The following is a 16079-nucleotide window of genomic DNA, read 5'->3' as shown; positions in this document are numbered from 1 at the left end:
GCCTCATTAATTGATCAAATGGAATGCTAAGATGTGGTTAGTGTTGATCAAGGACCTCAAGCCTCTCGGAATAGGACATAGCTGCCAGGATCCTGACAAGACCCCCTTGTTTAGCAGTTTTGTTCAAATTTAACATGGGGAATGGTGGTACAGGCCCAAGTCTGACTCCTTCTCTTCTTTCAATGACAAGCCCTTATTCAGAAAAGACATGGACTTTTTTTAATTTAAATCCTATTTTTGTCTATTTTAATTCCTCAGATGACCTACAACCACTTGTAGGATTTGTTTGGTTTGGTTTTGGTTTGGGGCTATAGTCTTCAGATCCCCGTATAAGTGTAGAAGATATTTTTAATCTTACACATGACATGATTCATCAAAGACAAATTCTGACCTATTGAATTATGTGTGAAAACCTTCATTTTCATGCATGGTTAACATTTAATATTTGTTTCTTTAAGTAGGACCTTTCTACTCACAGGGCAGACAGGAGGTTAGCAGCTGTTCATTTGTAGTCCAGATGCACACATGGACGCATAGACATGCATGCAAAGACATCTTGGTTATTTTTGGAGAGTTGATCAATAAAATAAAAAGTTAAAGAATCAGCCTTCTAATCTTTTTTTTTTTACATTGACCACAGCCACGGTCAGGCAAGGTTAACAGATGGACAAGAGCCCTGATAAAAGGACTTAGAAGAAGCTTACATGTAATATTGCAGGAAACATATGTTAATAATCTAATCTGTTAATAATCTGATCTGAGAGTTTTGACTCTAAAATCTCAGCCACCGTGTTACCCTTTCACATGGAAACTAACAGCACCATTTAAATATGATTGGTCAGACAACCAGACAAAATTTGAACCGATTCCCAGTTTGAGGTTGTTTGCCTTCCATTTAGTTTCATACTTCCTCCACCTTGCCCCTTATCATCCCCAAATGAACTGCCAATTTATCAGAGCCAATTTATCATATCTTAAGTAAAGTGTGGAAGTTCAAACAAACACCTAAATGGTTTCTTTGGTTACGGGAAAGAAACCAGGAAGTGAAACCTCAGTCATAAGAAACAGAAATCCCCCCCCCCCCCATTTTACATGATGTAGGTGATTGAAAACCTGTATTTCAACTGGTGATTTACGCAAGTGCTTCCTTGTATAGTGTTTTTTTTCTTACCTGCACTTTTTTTTAACACAAATAAAATTCTCTGTAATTGTGTAGAAGGGCCATTCTTGGATTCTTTTTTGGCCCCCTTGTACAGAAGTGAATTGTTTACGCTGCGGAAGGCTTGCGGTCACGCACTGGATGTGCAGTGGGCGTCTGGCCAACCCCGTAGCCCACAGAGACGGACGGGCCTGCTATACAGACCTCCCTGTCCTGTCAGCTGACTCCCTTTTCCCAGGGTCCCCCCCATCCCAAAGGCCATCAGAGTCAATCTCTGCAAACACACAAGGAGGAGAAGTCGGAAAAATGTTTAGGTTTTTATACTGAGCAGCCAAACATTAGCAGCTAAACAACCGCCGAATAATGAAAGCAAATGCGTGGGGTTTTGGTACCATTTCAATGAAACAAACAACACAGGAGACAGTAACAGTTTTTAAGGGTCTTTATCGTTTTTTAAGCTGATTTTATTTACTCTGTGTGTGTGTGTGTGTGTGTGTGTGTGTGTGTGTGTGTGTGTGTGTGTGTGTGTGTGTGTGTATGCGTGCCTGTGTGTGTGTGTGTGTGTGTGAGTGTATGCGTGCCTGTGTGTGTGTGTGTGTGTGTGTGTGTGTGTGTGTGTGTGCGTGCATGTGTGTGTGTGCGTGTGTGCGTGTGTGTTTGTCTCTCTATACTGTATGTGTCCAAGCCAGTGATGATTTTTTATGGTGCAAGTCCTCCTACCAGGGGGGCCTCTCAGCAGAAGTTGACTCAGCTTGAGCAGGAGTCATTAAAAAACATCCCAGCTTTACCGTATGTGGGAAAGCCTCTCGTCATCTCCTGAAGGCAAAGCTTAGCAGAGTCTTGACACCTTACTTTGCAGAAAATTCCCAGTATGCAATAGGTCCTTTGATGTATTGGATGGAGCGTATAGAAAGAGGGGACGGGAGGGTGGGGGGGGGGGCATAAACGTACCCTCTTGCATGGCTCATTGAGTGATCAGTGTGAGCCGGAAGGAGCCACTAAACAGACTAGCTGACCGTTTTTAAAAGAGTTTGTGTCAGAGCGGAGCGGTTCACTGTCTTTAAAATAGTTGTGTGATTTGTGATCGTTTTTTAATTCATGGGTTAGTAGAGTTCAATGCTTGAGTCCGATGATTTCAGCTTGTAAGTGTCACATTTTTGTTTGCAGAATTACCGTAAAATAGAAGATGAATTGAGGAGTTTTGGCATGCGTGTGTTAAAGTTATATAAGATTGCATAGAGCTATGTTTGCTACTTCCAAGGTGCATATAGACACAATCCTTGAGGGTGCTAACGTCATTGTGAAATAGCAGCACAAAGCATTTCTATTCATGGCAATAATTAGTTTTAGTGTAGTTTATTTAGTGTAGTCCTTAGTATTTATGATAACAGGTGGAATTAACAGTTGGACATTTTGGGAAATGGGTTGAAGTTGTGAATATTTCTAATACTAGCCAAGTGGAAACCAGCCATGCAATATAGGCTGATTGTAATACAAAGTAGAGCCATCTTAAAAAAACATCAAAAGGTAATGGTGCCTATTCTGTGGGAGATTCCATGCATTCCAGTATCTAATAACAGTATGACGCCCCCTCTGATATTAGCCACAACGTTTCCTTTAATAAAGTCTCTCTCCTTCACCCTCCCGCCTGTCTCCTGCTCACACACTAAGGCCCACTGTAGCAAAAGGGGGGGGGGGGGGGCTCTATTCATGAGGCCGAGAGACAGCAAAGGGACAATACAAAGAGAGGGCTGTGAGCTCAGAGCTGACCCCTGAAGGATGTGTGTGGGCTGCTCTTATAGGCACCGTGGCCCCGCTGACTCCATTCTAAGGGCTTAGGCTCCTCCCTTCCTCAGGCCTTGACCTTTCACTCAAGCCGTGCCACTCCAGATATCACCTCAAACAGAACCTGTGACGGCCAACTGCACCTGGACAAGAGGCGTGAAGGAATGAATGTCACAAATTAAATTTTTATGATGATTTATTTATTATTATTACTTTTGTATTCACTTTTAAATACTGCTAGTTGGAGTGGGGCTGCAAACACAATTGTGTTGTGTTTGATGTGCAATGACAATAAAACTATCTATCTATCTATCTATCTATCTATCTATCTATCTATCTATCTATCTATCTATCTATCTATCTATCTATCTATCTATCTATCTATCTATCTATCCATCTATCTATCTATCTATCTATCTATCTATCTATCTATCTATCTATCTATCTATCTATCTATCTATCTATCTATCTATCTATCTATCTATCTATCTATCTATCTATCTATCTATCTATCTATCTATCTATCTATCTATCTATCTATCTATCTATCTATCTATCTATCTATCTATCTATCTATCTATCTATCTATCTATCTATCTATCTATCCATCTATCTAAAGTCTGAATGGACGGTTGCAAGCTCATGTAGTTCCGATGTGAAATGATAAAAACGAAACAAAGCTTGGAGCACTGAAGCCAAGCGGGCTCTTTATTGCCTGGCTAAATTCAAAGCAAGTTATTTTTATTTGTTTACCTCTCTGAGACCCTCTTGTCTTGTCTGTGCTCCCAGTGCTGGACCAGCTCCTGATGGAGCTCCACCGCTTCCTGCTCATCCTCGACAAGGAGACCCTGAGTGGAAACGCCACCATCCAGAAAGGCTTGCTCTCCGATCTCCTACAGTCCTATGGACACTCCAATGGTAAGAAGGGAAAACTAAGTATAGAAGATAGGGTGGTATACTGTAGGTTTAGTGAGTAGAGCACTTATTTGCATAACATAAAGTGTATTAATTTGCTCACTGGCTTAGTTTTCAGAACTTTTAAGTCAAGAAAACATCCACCTGAGTTCAACCGACGATTCAGTCAACTATCCAGTGCATAAGTGTAGATGATAACGTTATTCGCTATTTCTAAAACGCTTTACACATTAAAACTTGGTCTAATAAATAGGGAAATACCATTCTGAAACAGTATGATATAGTTATTCAATTCACGTCAATTCAGGAACAGAATTTGGTGGATTTTTTGGGGAGATTTTATGCCTTCTTTGACGAGTGTAACCAAACACAAAGACAAGGAGGAAGTCTATGATTAGAAAGCAGTTCATAGTTGTATGTTTATACCTCTTAACATAATAGATGTATTGGGAAAATAACCGTAGAGGAAGACAAAGTTGTTGGTCATGGTCATTTGTTTAGTTAAAACAAATCTAGGTATGTCATCTGCTAAGGGTGCCCTGAGGAATACTAAAATTAAGATTATGACCGTGAAATTGATGAAGTTTAACCGTGCAAAGCACCTTATGTGGTCCTTCCCTACTTTTCCAACAATTCGATGAGCTTACATTGTCGGACTTTTTGCCTAATAGGAGCTATCAAACAGACCAGGCATTATTTCGCTATTTAAACTCTCAGTAACCACCATGTAATAGTTATACTCCTGCAGGCATCTATTAACAAATACATGTGGGGCCTTTTATCCCATATTGGTCGCTGGAAACCACATTGCGGTGGCTGAATTCAACATTATTTGCCCTGCATTTCTACTTCCCTTGCAAAATGATCAGATTAACATTTGTTTTGTGTGTGTGTGTGTGTGTGTGTGTGTGTGTGTGTGTGTGTGCGTGCGTGCGTGCGTGCGTGCGTGTGTGTGTGAATGTTGGTGGTTATTAGTTTTCTGCTTACAAACCAGCTATAATCAAACAAAGTGCCTCTTGCTTCATCATGGACCGACACATAGGCTGCTAACGTATCCTGTCAAACAGCTAGAGAGGAGTTTGTTTTTCTTGCTCACTGGCTCCGACGTTCAACATGAAAATGTGTCAACCGCTGGTGGGCCAATATGATTTATGGTTCCTGGAAGTCAGTTAGGAACGATGTGAACCCACACTGAGCCTCGTCCAAAGCCTCAGCCCAAAGGTGTGTGTGATTAATTGGCAATAATTAATGACTCGCTGCTGCTCCTTTAGAAGCCTTTTTGTTATGTAGGGAAAAGTTCACTCAGAGTTGATGAAAACACAAGACAGTAGAATTGTCCAGAACTCACACTTGACAAATATATTTGCTTCATTCTGATTATAATAACAACACATTCTGTTTTGATGACCCAAGTCTCTTAGATTCACTGTCACTTTTTGGATAAAAAAAAAGACAATTTGGGTTTTGCTACTCCCTCTCTCTCGGCCTCTCACACACTGACCCACCAACACACACCAGCAGTCATGCTTTTCCATGTCCAGGTCCTGGACTTGTCCCTTCATACTTCCTCTCCTGGCTCCAAGCTGTATCATTTTTCCGAAGCTGCATTTATCCCCTGGGGAAGCGCACTTCCTTTGAGCAGTGGTTTATAAATAGCGTTTCAACTCTATTCCCCCCCGAAAATCTGTTTTCACTGTACAAGCCAAACATCGTTTCATTCTGCCGTTGTTTGGTTTCACCTCATATCTATTTCAAACGTTTCAGGTACTGTTGGAGTTTTTTTTTTGTTGATTTCCTCTGAGGATATTATCTTAGTCAGCTGAAATATTTATTTCAGTGAAACAATGTACTTCAAAACTGTGTTGCAGCTCGGCAGCAAATTCCCATAACAGGGTACAGTGAGCGGCAGCGGCCCTACTAAATGCCAAGACCATGTGGTTTATTGTCTGAGAAAATACATTCATTCAAATTGTTTATGTGGCAAATGTTATGGCGATGTCTCCGCCAGCTTGTAATTACTCCACCATGGTAAGACCGGCATTAAACCAAACAAAGGCCTTTTTCTCGCTAAACTTACTTCAGCAATCATGTATGACACAAAATTTCATCATCCTCTTATTGCCTCGATGATACCATTGCTCACACTGACCATTTGAGTGCAAAGAGAAGTCATGTTCAGTCTCTCATGATCATTTGTCTTGCCCTGTGAAGGCACGTTAAGTCGTAATTGTTGTGCTTTTATTGTTTTAACAGGAAATCACAGCTAAAATGACAATAACAATACTTTCTCATTTTCTGACTTTTTATGCCAATAAAACCTAAAGGTAATCGGTAAAAAAAAATATTGTTTTGGAGCTCATCTTAATCTGGAACATATGTACATCCCATGCAGAAAGTTAGAGAAAGTTTAAACCCAGTCACACCTTTGATTATAATGTAAACACTTTGTAGAGCTTGGATTATCGTAGTAGATGGCTCCATTGTATATTTAGTACGAGGATCAGAACTTTAAAGATAGAAGTGACACAGTGCTCTATCTGTGCGGGCAAGGAGTGTTCTGACTAATGTCCGATGAACGCCAGCCACGGTGAGAGTGGGTGTCAATAATGGGCCCATCTGTCTGCACAATAGGCCACTTGTTTAGGTCGAGCTCCCCTTTAATCCAGGACCTTTGACAAACATCAGGAAAGTTTGTTCGACACTAAAAGGTGGAGTCCGTTTTTTTCAAATCGTTGCTTGTAAATTCTCTCGGACCCAAAATAAGCATGCTCATCTTGTGAAAGTACACAACTTGCAGGAAATTAGGTTTAACATGATGTGGTTACTACCCACAAAGTGACACTAGTCTGTGCTGCTGACGGAAACTGTTAACCACATTCTGCTGTCTCCATGCAGGTGGTGACGAGGAGTATATCTACATGAACAAAGTCGGCGTTGGTGGAAAGGACAAAGGTGAAAAAGGTGTGAGTTTTAAAAGGTTCCTCTCTAATGTGTGGAAGGCTACTGACACTTGGTTTGATTCTTTGCAAGTAGCTTATCTGATATTTTATATACAATGATTTTTTTTCAATTCTTCCCTAATGAAAACAAGGCATCATGATGCAATGTAGCATTTTTTGCCATACAAGTGGCTTGGCTCTACAGATGTCACTGTCAGTTGGTCCACTGTTTTGGTCTTGACAGAAATAATTCATCAACTGTTGACTGGATAGCCATGAAATGTTGTACAGATATTCAAGGTGCTTACAATGTGAATCAAATTGACTTTGGTAATCCCTTAACCGCAAATGTCGACATTTTAACTTGTACAATACTTTGGTTAGTGACCAACTACCATAGACAAACTAATGACATTCCCATCAGCCTAAACTGCAGTCTGTGTTTGGTGCTAATTAACAAATGTTAGCGAGGTTATAAACCAACTACTTCAGCAAACATGGTAAACATTATGTTTGCTAGTATTGTCATCTTGAGAATGATACTCTAACATGCTGATGTAAACATTAAGCTCAAAGCACAGCTGTGCCTGAGTTAGCCTCCCAGAGCAGGTAGGCTATATACCAGGGCTATTCAATTAGTTTTGAATGGGGGCCGGTTGGTGGAAATGATCCAAAATGAGGGGCCAGAAAAAAATGCCTAAAATTGATGAGCATCACATCAATAGCTACATATACTGTAAAACACTACAACGACATAGGAGTGCATATCTTGTCTTTATTTTATCAAATAGAGTTCACCAGCTTATCAAAAAAAATCCCTATTTGATTAACATAGGCTGCCTGTTGTTTAAGTGTTTAACAATCTTATCAGTTCAGGAAAACACAATAGGTTAACTCTTCAACAGCTTATCAAAATACATAGAAATAAATGTACTCTAAGTGCAATAGCTTATCAAAATACAGGTAGGCCTAGGTTTACTAAGAGTGCAACAGCTTATCAAAAAACATAGAAATAAATGTAGGCTACTCTAAGTGCAACACCTTACAGTGTTTCCCCCCCAAAATATGTTTGTCAAGGGGTCACTGTCCAGGGTCATGGGAGGCGCGGCCTTTCGCGCAGTTATGACCATGCAAAAGCACACATCGCACGTGCTAGTACATTAATTGTGCACCACTATAAAAAAAATAAAAATAAAAATTGGGGGGTCGGTAGGTAGTCAAGGCGGGGGCCAGTAGATATTCATTTGCGGGCCGGACCCGGCCCGCGGGCCGCCTATTGAATAGCCCTGCTATATACTATGTAGACTCCAAGAATCCAACTAAATGGATAATGTCGTGTTAGAAAACATTCATACACTCATCACTGCTAGGACTATCCATTTCCCTACTATTAATAATCCAGATATGATAACTGTAGTTTTACCATTTCAAATTTAGCTGGCTTGAGCTTTAAATAAAATCTTTGTAAAGGACGTTTGTTGGGAAATTATACAGTATGTAAACTTGAACTAAATGTTTTTAAGGCTCCTATTTGTATTTTTGAGATTGAAGCCTGTCAAAAACCAGTGCATACTTGTTTTATTGCAATACAAACCCAATTTGAATGAAGTGAATTGCAGACATGAGAATAAGCTGCCACAAGCAACGCTCCCCAACCTCAAACCCCCCCCCCCCCCCCCCCCATTTCCTGTCTGTTTCGGGCTCCTCACCATCTGAGGCTGACCTGTTTGGGTTGGACAGTGTTGAAGAAGAATGTGGTTTTGCACTAGACTTAGCAGAAATATTTGCAGCAGTGACGCTTGCAACGCTGCAGATTTTGATTCTCATAGGCTAATGGAAAGCGGGGTGGTACGATGTGAGAAATTGAGGTTGATCATGTGGTCAACCTGAACTTTCAATAACACTTCAAGTGCAAGATGTCTATGACATTTTAGACTTTAATGTTGCAGGAAAACATTACTAATAAAAAAACAGACTCTGCTCAGCTGTAGTTATCTCATTGCTATTACACGGACGACTTGAGGGAATACTGACGGATCGTTTTTCCTGTAATTCAGTTCAGCTTGTCTCAAAAAAGCTTTGACCTACAGCAAAGGTATATAGCCTTTCTGAAAAGAGTGCTTAAAGTCCAGGGCTCCACAGGTCTAAGGACTTTTTGTTTTCCTTTTTCATTGATCTTCTGCAGCTAAGTTCGAGTTAGAGACAGAGAAAGACACACTGAGGAAACATTACAGAGAGCATGTTACCCTGGTATTTCTATGTAGATCCACGTTTTCTTGAAGTAGAAACTAGGTGAAAGGTCTGAGGATATAGGAAATAGTGATTGCTCAGTAGACACAATGTCCTAGTCAGGAGCATTGGCAGAGATCTTTCCAACCTCTTGGATGAGAAGATCGATACCCCTCTCTCATGGCTCGTGGCTCAAAATCAAGCGTCAGCCAGCACGTTAGCTTAGCTTAGCAGTAAGCTAGCAGGGGAGAACAGCTAGCCTGACTTTGTATACTATCTGCCACCCTTACTCGCTAGAAAAAAAATTATTATTATTTTTGACTATTATTTTCCCTAAATTACATAAACTACAACTTCTCAAGTCAGAAAGGTTGTGTTGCCACAAATACACGAGAAGCCAGTGGCCATTGTTATTAAAATGAAAGGACCAAACAACTGAAGACCATAAATAATCTCTTATGCAAAGTCTCATTCAACTTTCTCCTTGTGTGTGTTTTGCATAAAGTTGCTACCATAAAAATGGTAACCCTTCCACTTGATTTTGGGTTTTGTGGTCACTGTAATCTAACAATGGAGGCTCTGTGCTCCCAGGAAGAGCGGATATGTACAGGAGACATGTTGACATCTGGAAACGATGTTATATAAGAAGTGACTGAATGTTGACATGCATGATGAACCAGCTCATTCACTGTGCCTTAATTCCTGTACATTCATTTCAAATCACTCAATATGAGTGTAAGGGGTAGCCTCAGATTTTATTTTATCCCACTGACTTCCCACTCTTTTCTTTTAATGACCTATAGATGCCAGATCAGATGCCCTTGTCAACGGAAAAGCAGCTAAATATGTCCCCGTCCCACAGAAGAATCTTCCGGACCTGCCGCCCCCCAGAGCAGTAAGTGATTACAAGCTTTGATTCCACCGGAGTGGATTAACATGTGAAATGATTTGGCTTTTAGCGTAGGCCATTTTTTTGAGCCTCTGCCACTGCGGTGGGAATGGTAATAGCATAATTGACCCCAGTAGGACTGCTAAACTCAACAAAGTACATGGGAAAGTTCAATGGTAAATCACCAAAATTCCTACTTTAAATGTAATTGGCAGTATGTTTGGTCTTTTGTTGCAATACGAACATTACTATCACCAATTGCAGTAAGTATTGAAAATAAAGTGCAATCCACTGATATATCATGTAGATTGCATTGTTTTTTTTTCTAACATATTAAAACGAATGCGGTCTGCGGTAGTGCAAGCCAAAAAACATTTCCCACAACCCTCAGAGTCACAAGCCTGAGGCGTTGTGAAATATATTCCCCTACAGAAACAGGTACTTAATCACTCATGGGGTAACAAAACCTGGGGAAGTGAATGTCCAGGAGTGTGTGTGAGAGCCATGGTGTGTTTTATGTCGGCTGGGAGGCCCGGTGGCTCCTGAATTGGCCCAGTGTGACTTCAGGAAAAACGTAGAGAATGAGAGGTTTAGAACATCCCGTCAGTGGCTTTGAACTTTGCACAGACACACACACACACACACACACACACACACACACACACACACACACATACACACACACACACACACACACACACACACACACACACACACACACATTCACAGAGCCCCCCCCCTCACACACACACACACACACACACTAATATAAACTACAGTAGCAGCTGTTGCTAATCAGAACAAATGCTTAGTGTCAGCACGTGTGCATGTGTGTACAAGTGTGGGTGCATGTGAAAGTGATTGTAAAGAAATTAGCTTTTGTGTCACTATGCAATCTCCAGTCTAGTTAAATGTCTTTTTAATTCTTAGGCTTATATTCTTGTTTAGAAACCTTACAAAAACATGACATTTCTTTTCATGCGTGCAGTAATTTCACATTCGCAGTATATCTTCCACAAGTCCCTCAGATGTGTCTGGCAAAGACATTTCTCCTTCCTTCCCGTGTGCATCCAGCTGTGGTATGACTGGACCCGTCTTGGGAAGCCTAAGTAAACACGTCCACAGTGAACCGCTCTTTGGAAATCCCTTCATCTGCCTGCGGGGCTTCCATCCATCTGCGGCTATGGTGTACTCAAGAGTTAGCATGTGTTTTACTGTAAACACCGAGTCGCCCCTTACCATAGCACTGAACAGCGCCCCCTTGCTGTTAATATAATGTCCTGGCAGGGCAGTCCACTGGCCTGTCGTGATGTTGTAGCAGTCCATTAGACAGCGAAGGAAGTCGTCACTAGGCCCGTTGCGCATCACATACAAATTGTCCCTGTGGGCTACCATACAGTGGCCATAGCTTTGAGGTTTGATCAGGGTGGTTGCAAGTTTCCACTCGTCTCTCACTGGTGCGTATTCATAGATGTCTGTGGTATCTGGTGGTCTCCAGAAGCAGACAAACATCCGCCGTCTTGCAACAGCACAAGCTGCAGAGGCGACAGGTCTCGGTGCACATTGTATAGAAGTCCATTCTCCTTTCTCAATGTCGTAACGCTCTGCCGTGCGAATGGTCTGTTTCTGGAATTCTCCACCAATGGCGTAGAGCCTGCCCTCGTGCCCCATCAGGGTGAAGTCATATCTTGGTTGCTGGGGACCCGGAAGTGTGGTCCAAACCTTTGATTCAGGGTCGTAGCAAAAGCCGCCGTCCACCGTGTCCTTACCGTAACCGTAAATTCCCCCGACGATGTACAGTCGATTGTCGAGCACCGCCACTCCAGCCATGGAGGTGCTGCAGAGAGTCGGGAGGTCTGTCAGATGATTCCACTCGCCCTCTTTCTCATCAAGGTAGCAAATGACCCTGAAGGAGTCGTGCATCAGTTCCAGTGAAGGAGAGTGTGTGCCTATCGCAACGTAAGAAGCAGGAGACAACGACCGAGAATATCGAAGAAGCTCTTCGGGGATCGTGCTCTCTGCTGCTTCCTGCAAATAGTCAAAAGCGTCGCAGAGAAAGAGAGCAGCGTGGTGAAAGAGCGCGTGTACCCCAAAGATGGAGGCCGCATGGAACAGCAAGAGACAGTTGTCCGTGTCGATGAGGTCGCAAAGATGCCGCACCAAACACGTCATTTGCAGGAAAGCGGCACACTCCACGGCCTCTTCAAGCTCGTCCGGCTCGCTGAGAGTGGGGACCTCGCCCCTGCAGACTGCAAGGGCAATGAGGAAACCCCTAGCGCGCACTGCTCCCTTCAGGTAGAGCTCGTCCCGGCCACTTTCCATCATGCCAGAGAGGAAGAGAGCACGGAAGTAGTCGCTGTTCCTCGCAAGCAAGGCCCGCTCCACAGTAAACCAGCTCTCCTCCACCCTCACTCTCACCCAGCCCGCGGGGCACTCACTGTCGGCCAGATCAAGGGTCGCATTCTCAGCATGAATATCCTGGTTGACTCCCAGGCCTTCAGGCACTTCCATGATCTCTTTAAAGACGGGCCTTTTTTCTATTCCTTTTCAAGCAGGCTCTCAAGTGACAATGCAGCGTGTGACTCGAGTGCAGATTAGCCATTTTCCCCTCAGCACCACTGAACGGTAAATAAAGGTTTGTGAGGGTTCCATTGCGTCTCCGTCTTGCATGGTCCGAAAATAGAGCGGCACTATAGATAGCAGCTGTGTCACTTGCAAGCGTCAGGCAGGGAAAGGAAAACTGTTGACACGCACAGTAAGCGGTTATGTGGCTGCCGGCAACTGGTGATTATCATAGCCGCAGTATAACTGGCTAAGTATAAGCGTTTTGCTGAATTATTCATGATTACGTTATCTGCCAGAATTGTCCCTTTTTAAACCAGTGTTGTTTAACAAGACTGTGTCATTGTTATACCCACGTATGTTTTCTTTATTTAAAGTTGTAAGTTTTAGGTTGATGTGTAAACATGTATGCATTCAACTAGAGGATAAACCACAATCTGGAACCGGAAATATGAAAGGTTAAAGAGGAGGTTCATGTGAGGTTTTTTTTTTCTGCCTCCCACTATGCAACGGAGCTGAGCTATTTTTTGCATTTCCATTCATGCCTCCAAAATGATTGGAATAGTTTTCAGTTGACATTTTACAGTGTTCCGAACCAAAAAATTATATGTTACAAGTGGCGGAGAGATAGCAAAGGCCCCGGTGAGTTCTCCTGAATCTGGCTTCCCGAAAACTGATTATTTTTTTATCACTACCTTCTCCTACGCTCTGAGCTCCCAGCAGGCCCTGTCAGATACTGTGTGTGTGTGTGTGTGTGTGTGTGTGTGTGTGTGTGTGTGTGTGTGTGTGTGTGTGTGTGTGTGTGTGTGTGTGTGTGTGTGTGTGTGTGTGTGTGTGTGTGTGTGTGTGTGTGTGTCTGTCTGTCTGTGTGTTATTCGCTGTGCCGGATTCCTGGCATGGGAACCAGGGATTTTCCATGTTCCTCTGACTGTTTCGTTTTTTGGGCTCTTTTTCCCACTCTTTACTCAAAGCCCCTCCACCACACCCCTGTTCCTCCTCCGCCGCCCCTCTCCTTGCTCTGTTATTTATGCTCCATTCCTTCTACTCTGATGTGTTTGTGTGTGTGTGTGTGTGTGTGTGTGTGTGTGTGTGTGTGTGTGTGTGTGTGTGTGTGTGTGTGTGTGTGTGTGTGTGTATGAGTATTGAAAGGAAAGGGCTAATGTGACTGGAGTGGTTGCACGATGGTCTCCTCTCCTTCCATCCTCTTGCCCAGTATCTGTCCAATCTGACACCTCTTTACATTTAGCCCCAATATCAGGCAAATGTAGTTATTTTGTTGGGATAAGAGTGAGATGGAGAGAGAAAAAGAGTGGAAGATAGAGATAAGGGTGGGTGGGCGTTGTGGGGGGGGGGGGCTGCTGCTGTTGCTGCTGCTGCTGCTCTGAAATGCCTGGCTCTTTGTTTTAATTAATAACAGATGCTTGAACTGCTGTTTTTCTTCTTCATTGTGGAGCAGTTTACACTGTTGGTGCTGTGGTGTGTGTATACGTGTGCTGTGAGTGTGTACTACACTTTACAGTCCATTTCCCGGAAGAATCACTTTCCTCTCTGATGTTCCTGTCAACACTTGATGTTTTGTAGCTGCCTGGGGTCATGTAAATTCATAAATCTCCAGATCTCTGTTATGGTCATTGTAATGGATTAAGTCTAGTTCTCTTGGTCATATCAAAAGCACTTATATAAATGACTTAACGTACTGTCCTGGAAGTTTAGATTTTTTAGATTTACTAAACTAATTTATCAGCCCAAAAAGAACGATGATTAAAACATTCATTAATCTGAGAGAATTATGTTAAGGTCAGTGACACACATCATATTGGATCCCTTGATCCGAAACCTTGTTTATTTTCATCATTGTGAAATTAATTCCACTCTGCCCGTCTGCGATTAATGGTCCATCGTCTGACGTCTGTGTTGTTCTACTTCGAAGCTTAGATCGGGCCTTTGTCCGAGAATGCCAATTAAGCCTAATGATGTGTCCCCTTAACTTATTAACAGTGTGTTTAAGGTTTGGTTGTGTAGGCTTTCTTTGTCTTTGAGGTGCTAAGAGGGTTCGTCTATATCCAAAGGTGATAAGTTGTTAACGTTGCAAGCTGAAATGCTTGGATGTAAATAGAGTAGCTAGCCTTTTTTCCTGACAGACATTCTGGTTAAAGACGGCGTGAGAAACACAAGTGTTACTAAGTGTTCCAGTTAATTGTTGGTGTAAAAGTGAACCAGGGTGCACAAAAGTAAGGCTTTGGCACTAAATGGAATGCATTTGTGACACCTGTCTTTGAAAGTTTTGATGTTATTCGGTCAACAACTGTAGCTTTCTCAGTATACAATTTGAACACATTAATATATTTTTTTTGGGGTAATTTATTTGCATTGCATCATTTTGAAAAGAGTGAACTGTAACTCATATCACATTCTGACATTTGTATTTGCTGACGGCTGCAATATAAAAAAAAAAAAAAAAAATTGCCAGCTCCATAATGTATAACCGATGTAACCCTCCTTTAACTGCAGTGATAACATCTCTGTCCCACTCAGTTGTGTTTTTCTGTGGATCCTCTCCTCCACTTTCTGGCATGCGGGCTTAATCGCACAAACAAGTCTCCGTCACCATGACTGTATGCTGATCGTGATATGACGCCAGTCATTATGAAAGCATCTGTTATGAATTACTGGAAAAGTATTTCTTCACTAGTGTGATATGGTGGGAAAACAGCTCACAAACGGGGCAATCCCTGTTTACTTGGATTTGACTGTCTCCGACAGTCCACATCAGAAATTTTGTTTTTTCATACAAACAGACAGTTATGATTTTTTTTTCAGTATTTTGTTGGTCTGTACATCTAATATGAGCCAGTTACTGTATTAACACTTTACTGTAGAATATAAAAACAGTTATAGATACAGTTATATTTATAGTTATTTGCAGAAAAGGAGTGGTATTTTCAGTATCAAACATTGCTATACTGAAGGGAAAACTAAGCAGTTTGACAAACTGATCCCATAATTTAACAAAATCTGATTTCATGGAATATGTTCAACTCTTTTTCACAGAGTCAGCTTCCCCAATGGCATGATGCAGCTCCTCATGATTAAGGGTCATGTCTGACTTTTTCTATGACAGCCTTGGGGGGAGAACAGTAAAAATGAAGGAGTGCAGACAGCGTGTTCAGATCAGTGGTGGGAGGAAAACTTTGGACGTTGTTGAGAAATCGCTTTCAACTCCTAGGGTTTCACAGAGTTCATTCAAGAGAAAAAAAAATACAACCAAATGCATGCGAATTTTGCAGCATTTTTAAGATGGTTAAGTGTACCTAAACAATAATCTCTCTTCTCTGGAAGTCTGTCTCCAGCATCCATCCCTTTGCCAATGTTTATCTCTTTACACTGGAAAGAATACACAGATTTCAATCTTCACTGGCGGCTCAGGAATCTTTTAGACAGTATCTCAACCTAGGTCTTGTATTTACCAAGACAAAACTTGCATATCTGCAATCTTCTGCCTGCTGCCATATGCATGCAGTCACAGGATAAAAGAGATTTTTTTTTTGTTTTTTCAATGAAGAAATTCCAACTGGTGGGAGGTGTTTGTTTCAACAAACAA

The 16079-nt window shown here is 41.9% G+C and overlaps 2 protein-coding genes across 3 annotated transcripts in view; one reads left to right on the top strand and one right to left on the bottom strand.

Annotated features, from left to right (window-relative positions):
* Positions 1-16079, top strand: part of afap1l2 (actin filament associated protein 1-like 2) — a 39945-nt gene that overhangs the window by 11366 nt on the left and 12500 nt on the right. For both annotated transcript variants that reach the window (XM_080048499.1, XM_080048498.1), the window contains exons 2-4: positions 3734-3862; positions 6755-6820; positions 9831-9922. In XM_080048499.1, the coding sequence (XP_079904625.1) occupies positions 3734-3862; positions 6755-6820; positions 9831-9922 (287 nt within the window). The remainder of the gene's footprint in view (positions 1-3733; positions 3863-6754; positions 6821-9830; positions 9923-16079) is intronic.
* LOC307267270 (kelch repeat and BTB domain-containing protein 13) lies at positions 10910-12427 on the bottom strand (the record flags this gene model as incomplete). The annotated part of the gene is made up of 1 exon (XM_080049551.1): positions 10910-12427. The coding sequence occupies one exon, from the start codon at positions 12425-12427 to the stop codon at positions 10910-10912; it is 1518 nt and encodes a 505-aa protein (XP_079905677.1).

This window comes from Ammodytes marinus (genome assembly GCF_949987685.1).
Source record: "Ammodytes marinus genome assembly, chromosome: 20".
In the NCBI taxonomy this organism is placed as follows: Eukaryota; Metazoa; Chordata; class Actinopteri; order Uranoscopiformes; family Ammodytidae; genus Ammodytes; species Ammodytes marinus.
This window is presented reverse-complemented; position numbering and strand designations above follow the sequence as displayed.